General features: G+C 47.1%; 1 protein-coding gene across 1 annotated transcript in view; it reads left to right on the top strand.

The window, feature by feature from the left end:
* The window catches only part of LOC147748308 (coagulation factor XI-like), a 62,072-nt gene that overhangs the window by 5,318 nt on the left and 34,306 nt on the right, over positions 1-22,448 (top strand). The window contains exons 2-3 of the mRNA XM_086960095.1: positions 5,316-5,378; positions 16,103-16,250. Of these exons, the coding sequence (XP_086816221.1) occupies positions 5,324-5,378; positions 16,103-16,250 (203 nt within the window). The 5' untranslated portion in view covers positions 5,316-5,323. The remainder of the gene's footprint in view (positions 1-5,315; positions 5,379-16,102; positions 16,251-22,448) is intronic.

Genomic DNA, 22,448 nt, shown 5'->3' with positions numbered 1-22,448 from the left:
GACTATGCCAATGCTTGTTTAAAGCAAGTTGACTATATCAGTGTGAATGACTGGAACGGTCCGGGTATCAGAAAGGATCAACTCTAATCCCATTAGACAATTTCTGGAACAGAGCGACTGTAGTTCAAGAGTAATTACAAAGAACCAGTTGTATTAGAGAATTTGCTACTCACTGCAGTGTTAACACGATTTTTATAAACATGTCGCTGTCAGCTCTGGTCTTGAACAGGAACCCATGGCTGAAAGAGTTTCGCAATGCTGGGGGTCGGTTCCTTCAGATATCTGGTGCAATCTACAACACTTTAAACATGCAGTCCTCTGTGGAATAGCGCCAAGTAATGCCTGTGGTGGCGCTTTAAGGTGCACGCAGTTGCCAGTGTGCAAAGCCAGCTCTCACTTAAGCAATGTCAAATGTGGGTCTTGTGGCATATCACAACTTTGGTGACAATGGCCATATGACCTCTGCTATTTAGGTTATTTACATGGACTGTCCGTTGTCAGTGATTGTTACTGTAACAGATGTACTGTGTCTGATTTAATATTTTTAATTCACAGTATTCAGTTCGTTCATGACTGAAACAAAATCTAGTGCAGCCCCAGAGGCAGAGATCAGAACAAGCATTGGCAAAGCCAAAAGGTCGCTCCTATGAGCGCTATTGGCTTTGGCAAGGTTTTGGAGCCATGCTGCACAGTCGAAGAGATGATTTACAGTGCGGCTAAAACGAATTTTAAAAAGTGCTATGATGCAGCCAGGTTTAATGCACTTTAAAAAAAAAAAGTGCAGATGCGGCGAAGCAGCCAGAGCTACTGACTCTGGAGCTGGGGATTAAGGTTAGAGTCTCAGCATCAGCACAACATCCAGTGATTCTGGGCAAATTGCTTAATCTCCCCATCTCCATGGACTTACCCTGGATACCCTCACGGGTGATAAGCTGTGCTATGTAAATCTACTAATTACAGATGGTGCTGGATGCATCATACTCCCCCCCCCCCCCCCCCCCCCCCCCCCCCCAGTACCTTTTCACCTGCCACACAACAGGGAAGCGCCCCAATCATAACATGAACACAGCACCTTGTTTTTTACAATGTGGGTAGCTGTGTTTTTTGGACCTTAGCTTAGCCAGTACCCAGGCAAACCAAGTAAACCTGCACATTGTAAAAACTAGACACTAGGGTTCTGACTAATGGCCCGCAGATCTCAGCGGCGAGTGTTTAACTCATACCACCCTGCTGAGTCTCCGCTAAACTCAAGTTAAGCACTGGCTGCAGGCTTCATCATGAACTGAGCAGGTACAGCGCAGTCACTTTACTGGTTGCAGAGGCACAGGTGCAAAACACTATGGACCATGCCTCGTGATCTGCACAAGTGGCATGTAGTTTTGCCGGGAATTTTTGTACCAATATTTGGACCCTACCACTGGTAGAAAAATGTTATGTTTAGCTGCTTTATCAGTGCAACTTTGGATTTGTAACTGATCGTCAGTGCATCGTTCACTGTAAAATGTTGTCAAAGCCTCTACACAATTGTCCAGCAGGTTAATTACACATGATTTGGCATTCGGCCTGGTGCTCAATAAAGCTCCACCCCTGTGCCCCTCTCTACCTGAGTGAATGCGCTCTTCCGTATCTGTGCAAGCCTTGTGGTAGGGTGTGCCACACATGGATTCAACCTTGTAACCAACACAATGCACACTGAAACAGCTACCAGACACAATGGACAGTATTTCTAAGGTGCCAACATACCTCGGTGAATTATTACTCGGCATTGACGTCTCATGTGTATGGATCGCGCAGTAAAAACAAATGAATCCTCCCCAGGTCGGTTAATTTGAGTATCTCTAGATTGGATACATAATGCTTAGAAACGGCAGAGGTGGTAGAAAGCGATTTACAACTAATATTTACATGTACACGAGTCAAGTTGAACTGATGTTGCAATTTACCAACAAATCACATGGTGGTGCTGCAACGCTGGCTTTGCAATAGCACAGCTTACGTGCTTGGAAGCTGATTCTTTGTCGTATTTAGAGCATTTTGTCAGTCCTTGTCTGTCTGACCTCTACGTTGCATCAGACAAAGCAGTGGTGCACATTAATAAAATAACATGGGAAAAACAGCTGATAAGACATTTGACAATTTCCAGTTATTTAAAAAAAATGCACTTGTTATTTTTTCTTTTTCTCAACTTACTTGATGTTTATTTGAGAGGGTGGAGTTGTGAGGCAATCCAGGCTTCTCTTGCAGGCCCCAGTGCAGAGAAAAGAGCAGAGCAGTAAAGGAGGGGCTTGGGACCTCTGGGCAGGCACACAGAATCATTTCCAGGAGAGGCTGGTAGGGCTGGGTCAGCTGTGGGTACATCGACCAGTGGAGGGCCTCTTCAACAGAAGCCGCTGTCCTCCTATATTCCAGTTCTGGCTGGGTGGAGAGCAGATTTACAGCAAGGCACAAATTCCTCACTGAAGCTATTTTCTTATTTTCCAGGTGATGTCTGTCAGTCTGTGTGAGCCCGAAAATAAAGGGCGGGGAGGTCATGGGCGGGGCCACCAAAGCATCCTGATGTGACCATTGTATTGGTCACAGTGGGGGCAGGCCGGCAGCGTCCTCACTAAATGAAGTGTGAATCATGGCAGCGGCAGGGCCATCAGAGGTAGAAGTTTTCGCTCTAACCTAGGACTGATGGCCCTTTTCAGTGTTGCTTTGCAGGCCCCTAGATACAGGTAGGAAGGGGGAGGAGGTCATGGCACTGCAGAGACCTTCCTCGATGTGCACCTTACAGGCTGAATGAAAAAGTTATTGTTTTTAAGAAGGACTTCTTGCTGTCCCGGGATGCTTTTTAAAACAAAGAAGTAGGGGAACAGACTGCATTAATTTTTAAAAGAAGGGGCAGGCCATGCCCTTCCGATCCTGCCCACTTCTACCACTGGGTGGGGTGAGCAACAGAGACCTCATGCGGGTGTGTGGGTGCCAGGCGAGGCCTCGTGGTTGGGTACCAGCCAATAACTGCACAAGGCAGAAAGGCCACATCTGATCCTGCTCTGTAAAACTCCAGGTGGGTGTCGGGGTCGTGAGGGCCCCCCAGGTTTCCGAGCTGTAGGGTCCATGCAGAACATGTCACCCTCCCTGCCTAGCCCGGGGGAGGTTCTCAGTTTGAGTCGGAGCAGGAGTGAGTGAAGCAGCAGGAGTATGGAAAAGTAAAAAGGACTTATTATAATTTTTTACTAGTATGGGTTACCCTGAGACCTTCACGTTTAACCTGGTAAACCACGAGTGCTCGGAGGCCATTCTCTTTGCCCCACCCCTCTTGTCCTGGTCCGCGGGTTTGCCGCCTATATCCCATCAGGGTAGGGCGGCTAGCCAAGGTAGAGTCTTTGGCGCTACACTAGAGGGCAGTGCCTGCCGTGGGTCAATGTGTTCCCAGGTGCATAGCTTGGTCAGTAAGATCGAGGGGGGGCTTCAGGTTTTCCAACAATCACTCTGGCACATAATGTTAAAATACATTATATGACAAGCAGGGCACATGAAAGGGGCTTCCGGGGCAGTAGAAGTAGAGGAATGCAGATTGGTAGGGGGTACTAAGGGAGTGAAAAGACTATATTGTGTAAAGTAGCCAACATTTTAAAAGTTTTCAAAACTAAGAGTGTTAGTGTTTGTCTGTGCTACTCCCCCCCCCCAACCTCCAGTGCTCTCATGTTGCTCCCTTATCCCCCCCAGCTCTCGTTTGCTTTCACCACCCTGCATTTTTTTATTTGTCATCCCACAAGCCAAGCCACAAGGGCCTGTGTATCTTTTTTATGTTTTTTTTTTCGAGGGCCTGGGCTTTGCCTTTTGCTGTCGATCTGTCTCATATTGTAAAAGGTGTTTGCACAACTAAAGTTAAAAACGTTTTCTTTACCACATTTAATGGTATCTGCCATCTTGTAGCAGTAAAGAAAAAAAGGGCAAGCGCCTTAATGGAGATGCACCTTTCTAGGTAAGGTATGCCACCCTCCCACCTGTGATGCAACACCACATAAGCAAAAACCACTGGCAAAGCCTGTGTACCCAGAAGTCAAGACCTATTGGCTTTGACAATGCTGGTTTGAATTAAGCGACCTTACCAGAGCCAACAAAAACATACCTGCACTCATAGAGTATAGTGATGCCTGCATATTCTCCTATTCAAAAACCAGTTGATGGACAGAATGCAGAACAATGTCATACATTCACCCCAGTACAGAGATCTGGGCCCGAATCCATCGTTTTTTTGCACTCCACACCACCCCAGTTTAGACATGGCCATATGCAAATCAGTCTGACCCTGTGCCTCATGGGAACAGTCCAGCCCCAACTGCCAAGCCATGCCTTTCCTGGACCGTAAACAAGCTTCCGAGGACCGGTTTCTGGCATTCCAGCCGTCTTCAGCCCGGCTTGCTTGAAACCAGTGGTGTGGAGTGCATGGGACTCACGTCTGAGCATACCCATCCCACTCGGGGTGACAAATGTGTAGAAGAGACAGGCGCTTTGGAGACTGCTTGTCCTTTAACTGGCATGGAGCATTTACCTGGGACTAAGTAGAACTGACTTGTCTACAGGATGATGGTATCGCTCTAATCCATGCCCTATGTAATATTTGTAACTTCTGAATAATACCACTTTTCAAATGGGGTTCGCTCGTTTTCGAGGATTGACCTGCTTGCAGAGTGCATTTGCACTGCTAGTTCCATGCAAACAACTGACAGAAATAGATGGTAGGTTTGTTATTCCCTTCTGCCCAGAATAATGGAAAAAACCAAAACCAGATCTTTAGCCTCAAAGACATTCAGTGAAAAGTTGGATGGGTGGTGGAGCATCCATGTGTCATCTGCCTCTTATCATTGAATCCAAAGGCCTGAGTGCTTGGCCTTCAGATGTCTATGCCAGGAGGTATCTTGGGGCCATTACTTGGTGGTTGCTCAACATGGAAAAATTAGTTAGAAGTTTATTTATACACACACACAGTGAGTGCAGCACATTCGAACATTTTTGTATTTTCAATGATCAGTGAGTTTTCTGCAGGGTTTTGGAAGTGTAAAACAATGATAATAAGGCCATTTCAGGCCCAAAAGGGACACCAAAGGCACTTTCCAATTTTTGTGGCTTTGGACTCTAATTTGAACACACACCCCTTATTACTTCATTTCCTTTGCCTGATAGAAGTGTCAATTGGGTGACTTAAACAAATAATAAACTGTGTAGAGTGATGAACCAGTGGAAAGATGTAAAACTCATTAACCAGATGTTTTTCCTTCCTTCCTTTTCATTTTGTTACTAATCAAGTCCATAATTATTTTTTACAGATACAATCATGAAATATTTCATCCTTCTTCAAGCCTTTCTTGTGTGTGCAACATCAGGTCAAGGTAAGAGACATTTACAGACAGGGTGAAAGTCCTAACAAGCATTGGCATAGCCAATAGGTCTCGCTTTTGGACCTTATAAGTGTTGAACCATGCAACAGTTAATGTTGTTGCACCAAGGATATAGAGATGCATACATAAATACTTATAAGGTCTCAAAAGTGAGACCTATTGGCTATTCCAATGCTTGTTTTATATTACGCTTTTATGTTAAGAAAAAATCAATTTCTTCATTTAATGATGCAAGTGGTGACAATGGCAACCACGTGATTGTGAAGGTGCTGGCATGCTTTGTGGCTTATGTCTCGCCTACAGAATGGTATGATCAGAAACAGAAGTCATGTGATGACATGTTTTTTTTTTTATATGATAACAAGAAGAGAGGTAGGGAGATTCAAGACACCCTCTTAATCCCCGGTTATGGTAGTCAAACAAAGAAAGAGAGGTCTGTGGTTTATCACTAACCACAATCTGGAGCAAGAATGAAAAAATTATGATAAAACTGGCCTGACTTAGGTCAGTTAAGAAAGCCCTCACTCACCGACCTGGTCGGTGACATGCTTCATCATCGGGCCCCACTAAAGAGGCCGAGTGCCTCTTTAGTGTGCTGCGACGCCAGAACTACTGCAGAGCGTTTTTTTTGTGTAAGGCGTGCAGTAAAATATAATACTGTTAAAAGTGTCTGTTAGTGTATCAAAAAAAGTTTATTTATAGATCAGTAGGACACAGATAAAAATGTTTTATGCTTTGGGAATTTATCCAAAATTAACTGTTTGGTTAATTCCAATCAGTGAAAACGTCAGTTAACATGTTTCTGCCTATAAAACGGTGTGAGTTTACCAGGCATTCATCAGGACTATGAAATGTGCTAAACCCTGGCGGTTTGAGCACTCTAAGGCTCACCCTTACCTAGGGGCGTGAAAGTAAAAAAAAAGGTTAAAAGGTGAAAAAGTGCATAAAGGGAAGAGCAAAGATCAATCCCCTTAACTCCTGGTTTAGGAGGCTTACCAAATTCTGGTTACTGCACTTGTAGGAAAAATGCGATCTGCACTATGGGTCACGGGAGGGGTCGGTACGTGGGAGTCACAGGTTCCGAGAGGGTGCCTGGTGTTGAGGGCGGTGTGCCAATTACGCCTCCACCCCCCTCCCGTGACCCATGGTGCAGATCGCATTTTTCCTGTTTTTAGGGGTGAAAAAATAAGGGGGTCCGTAACAAACGAGCAAGTGGAGCTGAAAGACTAACAACATCTGAGAGAAAAAGCATAGTGCGTCACATTTTGCAGATGAGAAGCAAAAAATCAACACCCGATTGGATGGCGCCAGATAATCTTAACGCAGACTTCATCCAGTATCGTCATATCCTTACAGGTGATAAAACTGGCATTAGGGCACTGCTGACGTAAATACTGTTAGAAACGGGGTCCCTGGCTGACCAGGGCTCACGCCAAAGTCAGTCAGAGACCACCACTCCTAAGTCATGGCAAGGGAGTTACACGCCAAGATAACCCCTGCTCACCCTCTAGGTAACGTGGCGCGAGCAGCATGGCTAAACTTGGAGGCGGTATGAGTTAAGTATTTGCACACGCACCCCAGCAACAACACCCAAGGCCCACCACAAAGGAAACTCCACACAAGGTTATATAAAAAAATAGCCTTTGTATTATAGTAAAAACACATTAGAAAACACACAAACTTTACAATGTGCCAACAGGCACGGGCAGAATTTACAAGGGATTATGTACAGGACAGGGCCACATGGACCACTGTCAGGGGTAGGCACTTGTTAGAAATAATACTTGTAGGTATACACTTAGCACATAAACATATAATGATTTGCACAAAAATAGTACATGTAGCATACAACCAGTAATCACTGGTAAAGAGTAAATACCTCCTACGCAACCCTAAACACTGTAGGAAAATCACGCAGGGAACTAGGACCTTATCATCAGGACCTAAGGAAGGAATACCATCACCTAAGCAGGCCACTTTTAGCAAAGGGAAGGAAACCTAAACAATCACCTAAGCAGGTCACTTTTAGCAAAGGTAATGGGACATAAACAATTGCACATGAGGCATTAAACACATTCAGAGGTGCAGGTTAGAACATTCGCACAAGAATCACATACATCAGTAAATTACAATGCGCAGGGTGCACATAGCACACCACTAGAATTGTCCCTCAGGCCAACTGGCCTCGCAAGGGGCTGAATGCCCTGAGTCTCAATGTCAGAGTTCTGCGCAGGCAGCACAAACCACAAGCCTAAACGTAGCAACTGTCCACTAAGTGCTGGACAGTTGTGAAACACAGCTGGGCAAACGTTGGAGCCACGTGGGCTCAAGAACACAGGTGACTGGCACCTAAGAGCTTCAGCGCTCTAAACAAATGAAATGCCCCCAGAGCCTCGGGCTCTAAATCAATTTGGCAGGTGGAGCCTCTCGGGCCCGTAAAATAACGGTGGCTGGAGCCCCTCGGGCTCAAAGAACAAATGCGGGGCCCTGGAGCCTCGTGGGTTCTTAAAACAATGTGCCCCATAGCCTCTCAGGCTCGTAAATCAACAGTCCGTCTGAGCCTCGCAAGGCTCGCAACCAGAAATGCCCCAGGATCGTTGGAGTCCCTCACGGGGGACTCGGGAATCAACCAATGCCCCAAGAGCCTCGGGGCTCTTACACAGCTGGGCCTCTCTCAGGCCCGGTCAGCACACGGGAGGGGCGGGCACCGGCAATGTGCCCCGACGCCCTCCTCCCTTCTCCCGTCTTCCCGGCCCCACTCACGGCTTCTCCTGACCGTGCTCTCCTGGGCCGGGGCTCTCCCTTCTCTCGGGAGCCTCGAGGACGGCCGGCTGCTCTTCTCCTCGCTGCTCGGCTCCGGGGGCGGGACTTCCGGTTCGCCTCGCCCGGTCCGCGCAGCGATTGGCTGACGGTCCTAGCACTTCCGGGTCGTCGCGGGCAGCGCGGCGGCCCGTTTTAGACAGGCAGGCGGGCTCACAGTATCCGAGGAGTGGGCTCCCTCGTGATACTTACAATATCCAAGAACGGGGCAATGCCGGGTGGGCACCGGCTTCCAAATTAAATATAAAGCGAGGTAGGCACTCGCTCTGCCGAAAATCGGCAAACCAAACACGGGCAGATGCCGAGTGTGCACCGGCTGCACAAAAGAGGGCTCCCCAGTGCTCAGGGACAAAGCACAGCGCTCTCAAGCGCCAAGAGAAGCACGCTCAGCGCTAAAAGGAAAAAAAACTGCTCCTAGCGCTATAAGTCAAATGAAAGCGCTTCCAGGTGCTCTGGAAAAAGTCAAGCTCCAGCATGGACTGGATGCAGGCAGGGGGGGCAAGGCAGGGCCAGAGCCAGCACACTGGGTCTCCAGGCAGGGAGAAAAGCCAAGTGGCGGTCCTTCTGGCCCAAGCAGCAGCAGCAGCGCCCTCTGGCAAGGATCCACAAGCAGAACCCGATTGTATGGGGACACAGCCCCTTCTTATACTGTAAAATCCCTTTGTCTGTAGGTGCAGGGTGGGGGAAAACCAGTCGCAGCTGGTTTTGAAGCACCCTTGATGGCTCAACCACCCATTTCATTCACTGGCAGGGCTAGGGTCATCAGTCGCACTACAGGGGGTGGAGCCAGCATTGTGTGGGGAAAGTCCAGGCCCATCAGGGACCAGGTGCACTCCTCCCAAGCCATCAACATGCTAATCTCACACTCACCACCGGGCAGACCCATCCAGCCTTCCTGGAGCCAGGCTCACCAGCCAGCTCCAGCCAATCACACGGCAGGCATATTTTACATTAATATGCCAAGTCCTAGAAGTGGCATTTCTACACATGACACACACATGCCACATACACCATTGCGAAGCATTCATTCTCACGAGCTCGCACATACCAAATTCGAGCATGCACTCCCCACGCATCAGGAACTACTAGGGACACAGACATTCCCCATGCATCCCTATGGGAGAGCAGGCCAGCCTAACTACATGCACGCACTTTACTCTGGGACACAGGGAAAAAGTGCGCACAGACCAGAAAATCATCCATACAGATCACAGATCTACAGCAAAAAGATTAGGGGTGAACCTGCCTTAAGGGCCAAGTCCAACAAATACTATCTCATCTGGCTTAGGTAAAACTAATAGAAAGAACTCAGGTTGCTACTGAAATTCCTGGTTTAGTTCATTAGTGTCTTAACTGCACAGGAGGAGAACAAGAATTGGCCACGCGGCCGTGAAAGTAACGCGGCTGCGCGGCGTGAAACCAAAAGTGATGCCAGGGACGCGCTCTGTGGTGGCGGAGGGGCAGAGCGAGGCGCTTGGGAGAGCAAGGCTTAATGAGGCATGAAAGCCACATGGCGGCTGCGCGCGTGGCCGCAAGCTTGAGGCCAGGAAAAGATTGTGTTAGCAATTTGAAAAGCCACTAACGAAATGTCTCGCAGAGCAGCGCATGCGCTGGCTCAACAAGACCTAAAAATGAAGTGGGTAGACTAACCAGGTTAGGCAGAAGGCAAGTGACATCACTGTGCAAGACATCACAGCAAGTGGCATCTTGACCTCACAGGAAGTGACATCATGTTTAGCAGATTTATCAGGAGTACATGTGAGCACATTATGAGATTTAACAAATGAAATCTGATTAGAACTTAAGTCTTTGACTCGAGCTTCCTGTCTAAAGGAATTAACAGCCCAAATGGGGATAACGTTTAATGTCTGACTATCTACAGTAGACAATCCACTAAGTGCTACAAGACAGGCATACTTAATGGGGCACCAGGAACGAAGCACAGTTCATGCATTCCATACAAATGGTAAAAGCTGTAATTGTGAATATCAAAACTATAACATTTATTAACCTGCTAAATGTACCACCATTATATACACCGATAATTTTACCACACTTTGACCATTATCAAATATTAATGGCAAGCCCCACACTGTATTTGGTATTCTGAGCATGGCACTATGAAAGTTAGTTATACTTGGATATTCTGCATGTTAGAAATTGAGTTTATTTTTGGCAGAGGTATGCACCCTGTCCAAGCAGGAGCCATAGGTCAGATACACACCATAAATAAGCCTGTGCTCACCCTCTGGTAGCTTGGCACAGAGCAGGCAAGCTTGCCTTAAGAGTATTTGTGCAAAGCTTCAAACAGTAAGACAGTGAGTTATGAATTTTTAAACAATAAACTGAAAAGTAGTGCTTAAAGGCATAACGTGTAGGCCGAGGCTGTCTGGTCATACCACACCAGATCATTTCCAAGCATTCAAGCTGACCATGATGTAGCCTGGGTCGGATACAGGGACCAGCTTTGGCCCACAACAAAGAACCTTAGTTCCGTTGTTGAAGAAGCTAAGTTGCAAGAAGCAAAGAGGCAATGTATTGGTGCTGTGCTGAGCAAAGTCAAAGATGCATCAGGACAGGAAGTGATGCCCGAGCAGTCGGCGATGCATTGTCCTCGGTGTGTCACTGCATTGATGGAAATGTGCTGGTTCCAAGCAGCGCACCACAGTCTATGCGTGTTTTTTTGTTGCAGCACTTTACACCCATGTCCAAGTGTCAGGACCAGATCGACACCACTTGACAGGGCAAGACTCTCAGATGGCAGAGTCCAAGTGCTGTAGCATGTGAGTTCGAAGTCTTTCATGCCCTTGAGACTGCAAAACAGGAGGCAAGCCCTTGGAGATACTATAGTTCTGGGTTGGAGAGATGCAGGTCCAGTCTTTCTCCCTCCCAGGCAAGGAGGGCAGCATGCAGCAGGTCCGTACATCAGAGCAAGGGTCCAGCAGAGTAGCAGTCCTTTGAACAGCACTGCAGTACTTCCTGGTAAAGTATCCAGTCCTGAAGTGTGCTGAAGTGGTGGTGTCAGAGGTCAAGTACTTATACTTAGTTGTTCCTTTTGAAGTGGGAGGGACGTCAAAAAGATGCCTTTGAAGAGCACAGAGTGCCTGCTCTGGCTCCAGAGTCACCACAGAGGGGAATGCACCTTTTGTGTTGGGACAGAACACAGCCTAGTCAGGTGAAAGTGAACACTCCTACCTCCCATTCTGCCCATGATGGCTCATAGTGACACCTAAGCTCTCTGTGTGTGTGGCTGGCTAGAGGGAATGCTCAATGCCCAGAGGTCACTAACCCCAGACATTTAGTCAGGGACAGACAGAAGGTACCAAATGGTTAAAGTAAGAAAATGCCAACTTTCTAAAAGTGGCATTTTTTTAATAACAATTGAAAAATCTGACTTTACCATAAGTTGTAATTTTTTAACCAATTGAAAAATGACACTTCTATAAGTAATAAGTTAGTCCCAATGTTATTCTTTGGGAGAAATAGGCCTTACAATAATACAATAATAAAAAACAAAGGTACGAGTTTTTTACTACCAGGAAATGTAAAACCTAAAAGTACATGTTCTACTTTGTAAATACACTGCACCCTGCCCTTGGTCTGCCCAGGCCCTTCCTTATGGGTGACCTGCATGTATTAAAAAAGGTTTGTGCCTGGCAAAAAGGTTAACTTGCCAGGTCCACTTGGCAGTTTAAAGCTGCACACACAGGCTCTGCAAAGGCAGGCCTGTGACATGTTTAATGGGCTACTTAAATGGGTGGCACGATCTGGGCTGCAGACCCACTAGTAGTATTTGAGTTACAGGCCCTGGGCACACTTATTACAGTTTACCAGGAACGTTTTAGTAAACGAAATATGCAAAAAGTGAATAAGCCAATGACACCATATTTGAAGCAGAAAGCACATTCGCTTTAGCTTTGGCCAGCAGTGGTATAGTGCTGAAAGTCCGCAAAAACAGGAGGTCTGAAAGCAAAAAGTCAGGGAAACCACAGCAAGGATGCCAGATTTACCAATGTACATATCTTAATTGAGTCACTATTCCTGAGATGGGAATTAGGAGAACGGGTCAGTCATTTTTGAAGGGTGAAAAAGAGTCAGATAGACTCTTACTTGATGCCCCCACACACCCCAGTTTAATTCCTGACAGACCTGGGTTTTAATTATGGAATATGCAGTACTGGCCCATGAGCATTAATGAATGAACCTCGAATCGGATGAGCAGTCCGAGAAGGTAGAACTGTTGGATACAGCAGTGGCTGATCAGACCAGTGTGAGCTATTTACACTTAACTAGAGCTTCAAACTCTGTGCTCACAATCCAGCACATCACACATGCACTGAACACTGAACAACAACTCATGTAAAGGGAATACGGTTCTCCTCTCCCTCTGTTGTTTCTTTTATCTAATTTTCTTGCTGTGTCTCCTTTTCCCCTATTTCAGTGGATTTCTCCTTCTGCATTATTTCTCTTTTGCAAAGTCTTAATACTTTTCAGAAGCCTTCAACCTCTGTCTTTCACTGGCTCTCTTTTACTTTTTTACTCTTTGTGGACTCCCGGTCTCTTCCAACCTTTTTCCTATTTGGGATCTTTTTACCCTACATTTATAGATCTTTCTTTCTCTTTCAACATTTTTTATCACATCTCTGGGGTTATTTCCTTCACCCTTTTTGCCTTCCAGGGTCCCATACTATTGCTCCCTGAGGCCTTACTTCATCCATCTTCGCCTCATCTTTCGATCTATGAATCAGGGGTTTTATAAAGCGCGTTACTCACCCATGAGGGTCTCAAGGCCATGGGGGTGGGGGATGGGTGGGGTGGGGGGGTTGCAGCTCCGGTTCTGTCGCAGAGCCAGGTCTTGAGGTTCTTCCTGAAGATGTCCAGGAGTGTCTGATGTTCACTGGGAGCTTGTTCCAGGCCTTGGCTGCGACATAGGAGAAGGCTCTTCCGCCTGCTCTGTTCCTGCAAATGTGGGGGGTCTCTGCCAGGGCAAGATCGGCGGAGCGGACCTTCCTTTTGGGTTCATGGAAGGTGACTCTCTCGTTGAGGTATTTGGATCCAATGTTGTGGAGGGATTTGTAGGTGTGGGTGAGCAGTTTGATGGTTACTCTCTTCTCGAGGGGAAGCCAGTGGATGTCTTGTAGGTGTTGGATCATATGTTTGTGCTGTGTGGTCCCGAGGACAAGTCAGGCTGTGGTGTTCTGGATGGTTTGGTGCTTGTGTAGGAGGGCTCTGTGATTCCGGCATTGAGGGTGTTGCCGTAGTCCAGACTGCTAGTTACGAGTGCCTGGGTGATGGTCTTTCAGCATTCGGGAAGATCCCTTTGAAGGTCTTGCGGAGGCCGCAGAGGCAATTGAAACAGGTGGAGGCAACGGAGTTGATCTGGTTGGTCATGGTGAGGGAGGAGTCAAGGATGATGCAGAGGTTCTGTGCGTGGTCTGTTGGGGTGGGAGGACTCTAGAGGGCAGAGGACCGCCAGGTGTTGTCCTAGGCAGAGGTGATGGATCCAGGGACGAGGACCTCAGTCTTCTTCGAGTTGAGCTTCAGGCAGCTATTTTTCATCCAGGCTGCGACAGCCTTCATTCCTTCCTGGAAGCAGAGCTTGGAGTCTTCAGGGTTCTTCAAGAGGGAGAGGATGAGCTGGGTGTTGTCAGCGTATGATACTATGCTGAGCCCATGCTGTTTGACGATGGTGGCAAGGGGGGCCATATAAAATTTGAAGAGCATGGGGTTGAGCGATGATCCCTGGGGTACTCTGCAGTTGATATCTGTGGGTTCGGAGAGGATGGGAAAGAGTCTGATCCTCTAGGTTCTGCCGGGTCCTATTTTAAGGTATTTCTTTCACTCTCTCCTAGAATGTCTAACATTACCTTTATCCCTTCACACATCCTCTCTTTATTTATCCCCTGACGCTGGTCCACGCAACACAATCTACCATCTCTGGCTTCTTTATTTTCTCTGCAAAACATATTTTCATCAATAGAAAGAACGTATTGCTTTTCAGTGATCCGTACAAAATCAATTTCTTCATCATCCAAATCCAGGACGAACTCATTTTAGGGGTTTTGGAAAGTTTCCTCCTCCTCGGAGTCCGTGTCTGCGTCGTTCTGAGCACTATTGTAGTTTGTGCTACTAGGGACACCCATCAAATTTGTGCCACCAGGGACACCCATCCAAGTTGTGCCGCGAGGTACACCAGTAACATTTGAGGCACGAGGGCCTCCCATCAAGTTTGAGGTGCTAAGACCTCCCAAACCAGTTGAAGTGCTAGGACCTCCCATAGTGCTTGTAGAAAGAGGCTCAGAATGTTTAGACTTTTTGGTCCTCTTGCCCTGAGTTAGACATTGAGGATCACGAGATCGTCGTGATCGAGGGCAAGGGGTCTCTTTGAGGACATCACCTCTTTAAGAGTGTCCAGCATGCAAGACCTCATTTCTCTTTGGAGGAAGATTAAAAAAATTCATTAGCATGATTAGGGGAACTAGCAGTGGCATCGTCAGAGTCCAGGTCAGACATAATATTGGTATGCTTTGGCAAAAGTATTGGTTTGTAATCCTTGTTTGGGCAACTGTATAGGTTTATAATGTGACTTTCCCCTTGTTTGGGCAACTGTATAGGTTTGTAAACTGTTTTTCTCCTAATTTTCCCTTTTAATTTTTTTTAAAAGTATATATCTGTTGTTTTATTTGCAGAGCGCAATCATAATAAAGAGGGGCCAAAATGATCTCAGGCAGCAGCTGAGGAGAGCGATGTAACTGACACTATCTCTCGAGCCCAGCCGCTGTCGGAGAATTCTATTAAAGGAAAGACCGTAGGCAAGCAGGGCACTTGACGCCACTGTTGCTAAGGTGCATTCCTTTGTTGTGAAGACGCGCTCGCGAAGACGGAGGGAGTGCGTATAGAGATTAAAATAAAGTGATGCACAAAGGATTAAGGGAACAAATTTGGTTAAAGACTGTAAAGCAGACAAACAGTGAAGAAGTGAGAGGGCGTTTCGTAAACATACGGCACCGAGGAGAGAAAACAAACTTCAGTGAGGAAGGGGAGGGGAAGGGCGAGAAACTGGATAACCATAGATTGGAAAACGAGGGGTGGGGGAAGGATGGGGGGGATATCTAGGGTGTAAACTTGAAGATTCAAGTTGGGAAAATAAAATAGCTAGATAGGCAATACAGTGAACAGGCCATAAAGAAGAACAGTCTACACGTCTATAAGACAAGAAAAGCTTTATATTATGAAAAGCAAGTCATAAAAAACGAAGAGTAAAATGTGAGCAACTAATCTGCTTGCGAGCCACATTTAAAAGAGGCAGTATGTTTGCTACTCATGCCTTCTATACCATGTGTTCACTGCATTATAGAATTGTTTTGTTTATGATGTAGTGCGGCTGCTTGTGACTGCATTAAAAAAGATGAATGGTCTTGTAATGAAATATCTCTGAGGTCCCCCCACCCTTGTCAGGGTCCTAGCGGGCTCTGACTGAAGAGTTGTTGCTTTGTTTTTCTCCAGCCCTGGGTCCGTGCAGGGGGCTCAGAGCAGGCTGCACACTGCAGCTGCTTCAGAGCTAGACACACAGCTGTCTACAGATGAGCTGAGGGTGCCCCCCTCACATACTGAAGACTGGTCCCCCGCACCAAGGGGGTGGCAGGGGTGTTTGTTCCACCCCTTGTACCTAGATTGGACCATTCTGCACTACTTTGTAATACTTTTTCAGTATGTTCCATATTGTCTGCTTTTAAGTCTTCTGTGCTTTCAGAGGGTGAGTTAATATGCCGACTGAGGTTACAAAGGAAAATGTGCTATTGTCTGGTTTTCCTGTTTATCCTTAACATCTATTGACACATTTTCATATAGGGTCTTGTATTCTTTCATAATATAAATTTCTGTCTCTGTTTTAGATCCTACTCTCTTAGAGAATGTGGACTTTCCTGGAAGTGACATTGAGAGAATCTTGACTCCAGATGCGGAATGCTGCCAGATTTACTGCACTGCCCATTTTCGATGCACATTTTTCACCTTTATTTTAAGGCATCCTGACATTCCAAGGTAGGTAACGTTTTGTAATGTGTATTTATGGGTATATTGGCTGTTGAATAAGAAAGACATATTACTGGCCTCTAACATGACAGCAGAACTGAAAACTTATGTAAGCAGGCCCTTAAGTGCAGGTTTAGTATGGAAGTCCCCAAACCAAACTAATTCCAGGGTGCAGCTATTTGCAACCAATTTTCAGCAAGGTGCAGAAAGGCGGGGAATTACGGTTACAAATTATATTAGCACCTCCAATGTGTGCATCCTATTTATCCTGTACAGGGAGACGTTAGTTGATGTCATCAACAAGTTGGATGTCTGTGTGGACCAGTACACCAAAGAATACTCAATGATACCTGCAGTTATTGTGCACCACAGACCCTATAGTTGTTAATTGGTGGTTTTAAGTGGGCTTTGTAAGAGGCAGGTAGCCAACGAGTGAATGGAGAAGATGTAGATCTGAGATCCATTCCTTCCCCAGTAAAACTAAATGATTTCAAGGCACTGCAGCTCCCCGAACCCCCCACCCCCCTCCCCCAAGAGAAGAGTTGACCCCTATCGATCACTGATACCCGTGGCTAACTTTAGACACCCAAAGATATGGCAATGAATCCTCGCAGCTGCCATTCTGGTTTCAAGCAGCAGCAGGGAAATTTGGGATCCGAAGTGCTGAAGACCCAGGTAGATAGACAGCATCACATGCAGCCAGTCTGATCAGGGTTCTGGTGTCCATGGCACTGTGTAAGGGGTGTTCGTCCTGGCATTGGACAGTCTGACACATAGGGGAGGCACCGGGCTAGTGAGGGTGTGCCTCTTCTTCCTTGCATAGCGGTGGTTCTGACCAGAGGGACCTGTAAATAGTGTGGAATCAACAGCTCAAAATGAAGGAAAAGGTGGGCAGAGACAAGCCACAGTGCGGGAACTTGCCTACGAGCCCAGTGGCCTTGTCACTGTGGCTTTGCCAACAGGGTCTGTGGCCTCATGGTGCATAGATTGTAGGGGATGTGACCTTGCCTGCTGCGCATTACCTAGTTGAGCCCTGAAAGTTTTGCTCATGTAGGGGCTGTATGAGGGCCACCTCCAACCACCATAGAGATTAGAGTAATAGACCGCAAAGGCCTCATTGATTGGTAACCTGACTATACAGAAGTTTATCCTCTGTGCTGTGCATTTGCAGTACTTGAGAACCCTTTTTTCTAAGTTAGTGAGCCGCGTTATCATTCAACCAGTCTTGTCACGTTCCGCATTCGCTCTTGTTATGTTATGTATGCTCGGTACTCGTATGCCTGTTGTCAATTCTCTAACATGATGAACTTCTCCCTTTCTGATCAGTCTTTCTTGAGATGCATGTGTTCCCTCATTTAGCTCGAACTATGTTAAAAGGTGCTCCTGGTGTGCAATCTTGGCATGAAGCTAGGCCCAAGTCCCCACCACCGCTGATATGCAGTGATCGCATGCTATTTAATTTAAATGCCTCCAATTCTGTTAGTAAAGAAGAAGCCTCACCAATGTTCTCCCTAAAGTAATTGCAGAGCATGTCCCTCTGTGCAAATGTTGTAGTGTTGAGTTTCGAGGCCGGAATGCTAGGTCTGGATATCTTCCAGTCAAGAGTCCACAATAGCGAGTTATGGTCAGAGTGAGTTTTTGCAAGATATTCAGCTTCTTTGGTTCTCGTCTATGTCAGTAGAACGTAAGAAAACATCTAGGACTTCCAATACTTCATGATTACTCAAGTAAAAAGAATAAACTCTGCCCTCTGACTATAAGATTCACCAGGTATCATCAAATCCCCAGTTGTTGATCCAGTCTCAAAACAATTTGTAGTCTTATGGATCGGGGAGGGGATGTAGGTAGTGTGGGATGGGGTCTAAAATTACATCAGCCACACAGTTGAGATCTCCTCTGAGTAATATAGGGTAGTGGTGCATACAGGTGAGGAGGGGCGCTGGAGAAAGATGGCTGGCCCACATTAGGAGCATAAATGTTCACTAGGGCTATGTCTTTTCCAGTTAACTTGACTGCAAATAGCACATCTACCTTCTGGCAGTGCTTTTTTTGTAAAAAAGAGTGCTGGTGCTGAAAATGTTGCCAAGGCGGCCAGAGCCCACATCTACCTACGGTGTACCCAATTTTCAACTCCAGCATTGCCTCAGCCTCTATCCTGTAACCGTGCTGTCTGTTCCCTAAGTCATGCGTTTTACTTCTTTACCTACACCCGACAGATGAGTGCAAAAACAAAATGCAAGTAATATTGAGCCCATCACCTGCAGGGTCAGGAATCGTAGCCCTGGACTTGTGAAAGAAGTGCCGGTGCTGAGCACCGCAAAGCACATCTCAAATTAAGCAGTGCCTTCTGGGTCAGTCTTCTCTATCCGTGAGAAGAACAGGGTCCCGGAAAGCATCTAAGCCAGCACCCCTCTAGTGAGTAATGAATACATAGGAGCAAAGATTTTCCCCCTCCAGCACTTCTGCAGCGCCAGGCTATCCTCTTTTGTTAGGCAAGTCTCCTGGAGGAAAGCAATTTGGACCCTCCATCCTTTAAGATATGTCTGGCTGTCTGGCCCTTGTGCCTCTTGGAAGAGGAATTTCTTGGGAGCACCCCAATAGAGGGGGTAGTGCTAGACATCGGGTTACAGTCCGAATCTGAGCGACTTGCATCTCAACATGCAGCCTACTCCATACCTCCCTCCAGTAGGACATGCGTGTGTAGGAATAAAGCAAACACCCAATTATATGATGAATGGAGAAACTTCAACAACCCCCCCCCCCCCCCCCCCACCCCCCACCCAATATGCCTCCCTGGGCAGTCGGGCCATGACACTTCATCCAAACAATAATAAACCATAGCATTAACGCTTCTCTAGTGAGATCTGATGGGACTGTCAATTGAGATTAGGGAGGGGGAGTAAACCCTCTTAGTCCTGGGATCTAAAGTTTGAGTCCTTCCCTACCCGTCCCCAGGACTCAAGCCATGCAGGAGGCAATTCAGTTGGTGTGTCACAGATATCAGGAGGGGTCTTTCCAGGAGACCTCCTGAGCGCAGCTTACTCCTCCCCAGCTGACCAGCCGGGGATATTGTACTGTCAAATGTCATCCACCGATTTAGGTGTGATCTCAGGCGGCTGGGCGCAGTAGCTAGTGATACTGTCCACACCAGATCCAGAGTCCTCGTCCGAAGGGACTGTACTTCCCTGGTCTCTCTCGCTGTGCCCCATCAGTGTAGACGTTGCAAGAGCCAGGCCTCTTCCTGCCCAAGCCTGTTACACTGAACCCTCAGCTTTCTTTCTCCTGGAGGAAGACCATCTGAATCTCCACAGTATGGGGATACCTTTCCGATGGTCTGGACTGCATTGGGGCACCTGCTTGTGAAGCTATTCCTGTGCTGCAGTGTGGGTGAAAAAAAAAAGACTTTTCATTCTGTTGTACGCTGAGTTTTGCAGGAACAAAGCATATGGAATATCTAGATCTCGCAGCCTCTCCTTGATTGGTATAAAGGAAATCATAGGAAGCCCTGGCAGCTACTGTGATGTTCAGAGAAAAATTTACTTTTGTATTTTCCACTTGGACGGGGCCCGCAATGCAAGCCTGTTGCAGTAGATTGCCTGTCACAATAATGATGAAGCCAGGCCACCATGGACCGAGGTAGCACGCCTGGCACTGGGGAAATCGGTACGCTACCCTGTATGTTCAATACAGGGCATACATTTTGAACAGGCCTTCCTGGGCTACCACCTCTTGTAGCGAATACTCAAGAAAGGAAATCATTGAGTCACCTTTTATACATTTAGGAAGACCTACTGTTATATTATTACACTGGGCCCTGCCCTCTTGGTCTTCAATTATGGCCGCCAATGTTCAGATCAGATCAGACATATCGTGCAATGTAGATGAATGACCAGGGCTAGGTTGGCAACAGGAGTCTCCACTGTGTGCATTCGGTCTGCTAATTTTCTGTAATCTCTGAGTAAACCGAGATCTATCGCTACTGAATCAATCTTGGCCTCCAGCGCCTCTCTGATAGAGTTATTGCCTTTGATTAGCATCCAGTTTGACCCCTTTGGCGAAGTTACATCTACATCTGCTGCATGTATCGGGAGGGGGCAAACTGGTGTCCCCTGTCGGGGGGTCCCTGTGGAGGGGATGTTCTTCCTTGGTCTTATTAGTGCACCACATGAGCCTGGGAGTGATGATGCAATGGTACTAGATCATTGTGTAAGGACTATTTGGCAGATGCATCAAAGAAAATACCGGGAGCAAACGGGCAGATTCTCAGAATCTGGCCGTTTGCTCGCGGTATTTTTGCATTTTGGATGCATCATCCCAAATGCAGAAATCGCAATTTAAGGAATCTCTAAATAGCGATTCCTTAAATTGCTCTTGCATTTAAGGAATCCCAAAATGAGATTCCTTAAATGCAATGCATGAAACCCCAAAAAATAGCGATTTCGCTAATAGGGGGAGCAAATTACCATGAAGTTGAACTTCGTGGTAATTTGCTAAAACTTTGAAAAATGCACTTTTGTGCATTTTTCAAAGTTACATGTTGCGCACACACATGCCCTTAGGGCATGTGTGTGTATAACATTTGAGCACAGGTCAATTTCAGGGGTGCAACAGGGTGTCCTTTGGACACCCTGGCACCCTTGAAATAGCGTAACATTAGCGATTCTGTAATAGCTAATCGCTATTAAGGAATGGCTTTTCCATTCATTCCTATGGGCCTTTAGGCCCATAGGAATGAATGGGAAAGCCATTCCTTATTAGCGATTCGCTATTAGCGAATCGCTAATAAGGAATCTGTAGGAATCGCTAATAACATTGCGATTCCTAAATGCATCCCGTTTTGCGAGTCTTTAATAGTGATTCCTTAAAATTCGCTATTAAGGACTTGCAAAACATAACTTTGATGCATCTGCCAGTATGATGTGTATATATGTGTGGGGTCTGTCTAGAGCTGGGGCAAGGCACAGAGAGGCAGGCTATAGCCCTGCGTATCCGGCTCAGCGTCTGTGCGCTACTCCTGTCTTGCGGAAGGAAAGTTTCTGATGAAGGCCAAAAGGGGGAAAGCATGGAGACGGAGGTGAATGGGGCTGTACTCCTGAAGAGCCACTGCTTTTGAGGTCTCCATGTGGTTGCTGATGTTGGATAAGTCTCAGGGGTACTGAACACGGAGGGAGCCCCCTCCGTCTAGTAGTCAGTAATGCCCTGTCTGTTTCCTCTCACAAATGGAGTAACATTGTGTCTTGCCGCTCGTTGCTTGGGCTGTAGGTCCTGCTCAGGCTATGCCCTTGGTGCCCTCTATGCTGTGAAGCCCTCTGGGGTGGAAGGTGCACAGAGTGAGGCTCCGAATTCAGGTCCTCTCTGCAGGGCAACCTGGCCATGACAGTGCTGTGCTATTACCCCTGCAGTCCCCCAGCTGGCCAGGTTTGATGATGTCATGGTGGCGTTCATGGCACTCAGTTAGGTCTGAGCAAAGAAAGCACTGGGGCCTTCCTGAGAATTTTTCAGAGGATAGCCATATTGGTTATTTTGCTTGTGATCGCCTGGATGCATTCTCCATATTGTACACAGGGAAGCTCCACTTTGCTGCTCAGGGGCCCACTATCTGTCCTTTTAATTCAGCTCCATGCCATTCACACCATCTTTCCGTTGTCCAGACAGCCCGTGATACTTTCAGTGTGGGGAATGCGACATCCCCCCACAGGACACAGGACACACAACACTGACACCAGGTGCTGTCACCACACACTGGATGACAATCGATCCGGTGGGTGGGTGGGTCATCCTCTGCTTCTTGGGACAATCGACTAGTCCTAGGAAAGGTAGAGAGCAAGCGGCCCATGCAGACCCATGTCAAGAGGGTCAGACCGCATTCAAGGGTGCAGTCTAGTGATTCCCATTGGGTAACAGCAGTGGGCCTGCTTTGCGGCACAGCAGCAGCTTCCTTATGGTGCTATCTTGAAAGAACATGGTCAGTTGCATGCCATGGTCCCAGGGCGGCAATCTTAAGCGGTGCCTCCACCCCCGAGCAGTCTGCCGCCTCCCTCTTGGTCTTTGAGACACCGGGTCGAACAAAGAGAGCTTCAAAAGTTGGGTTTACCGCATGACGGGTAGCCCTGCCCAACCACCCCCCATTCCCAGGATCAGAACTTATCACTGTAAACATGGCTGTAGAGGGGGTTACTTGAACAAACTAAGACTCCTTCTGACTGA

The sequence above is a fragment of the Lissotriton vulgaris genome, chromosome 1_1 (assembly GCF_964263255.1).
Source record: "Lissotriton vulgaris chromosome 1_1, aLisVul1.2, whole genome shotgun sequence".
Lineage (NCBI taxonomy): Eukaryota > Metazoa > Chordata > Amphibia > Caudata > Salamandridae > Lissotriton > Lissotriton vulgaris.
Note: the sequence above shows the minus strand (reverse complement) of the source record. Positions and strands in the feature narration are given on the sequence as shown.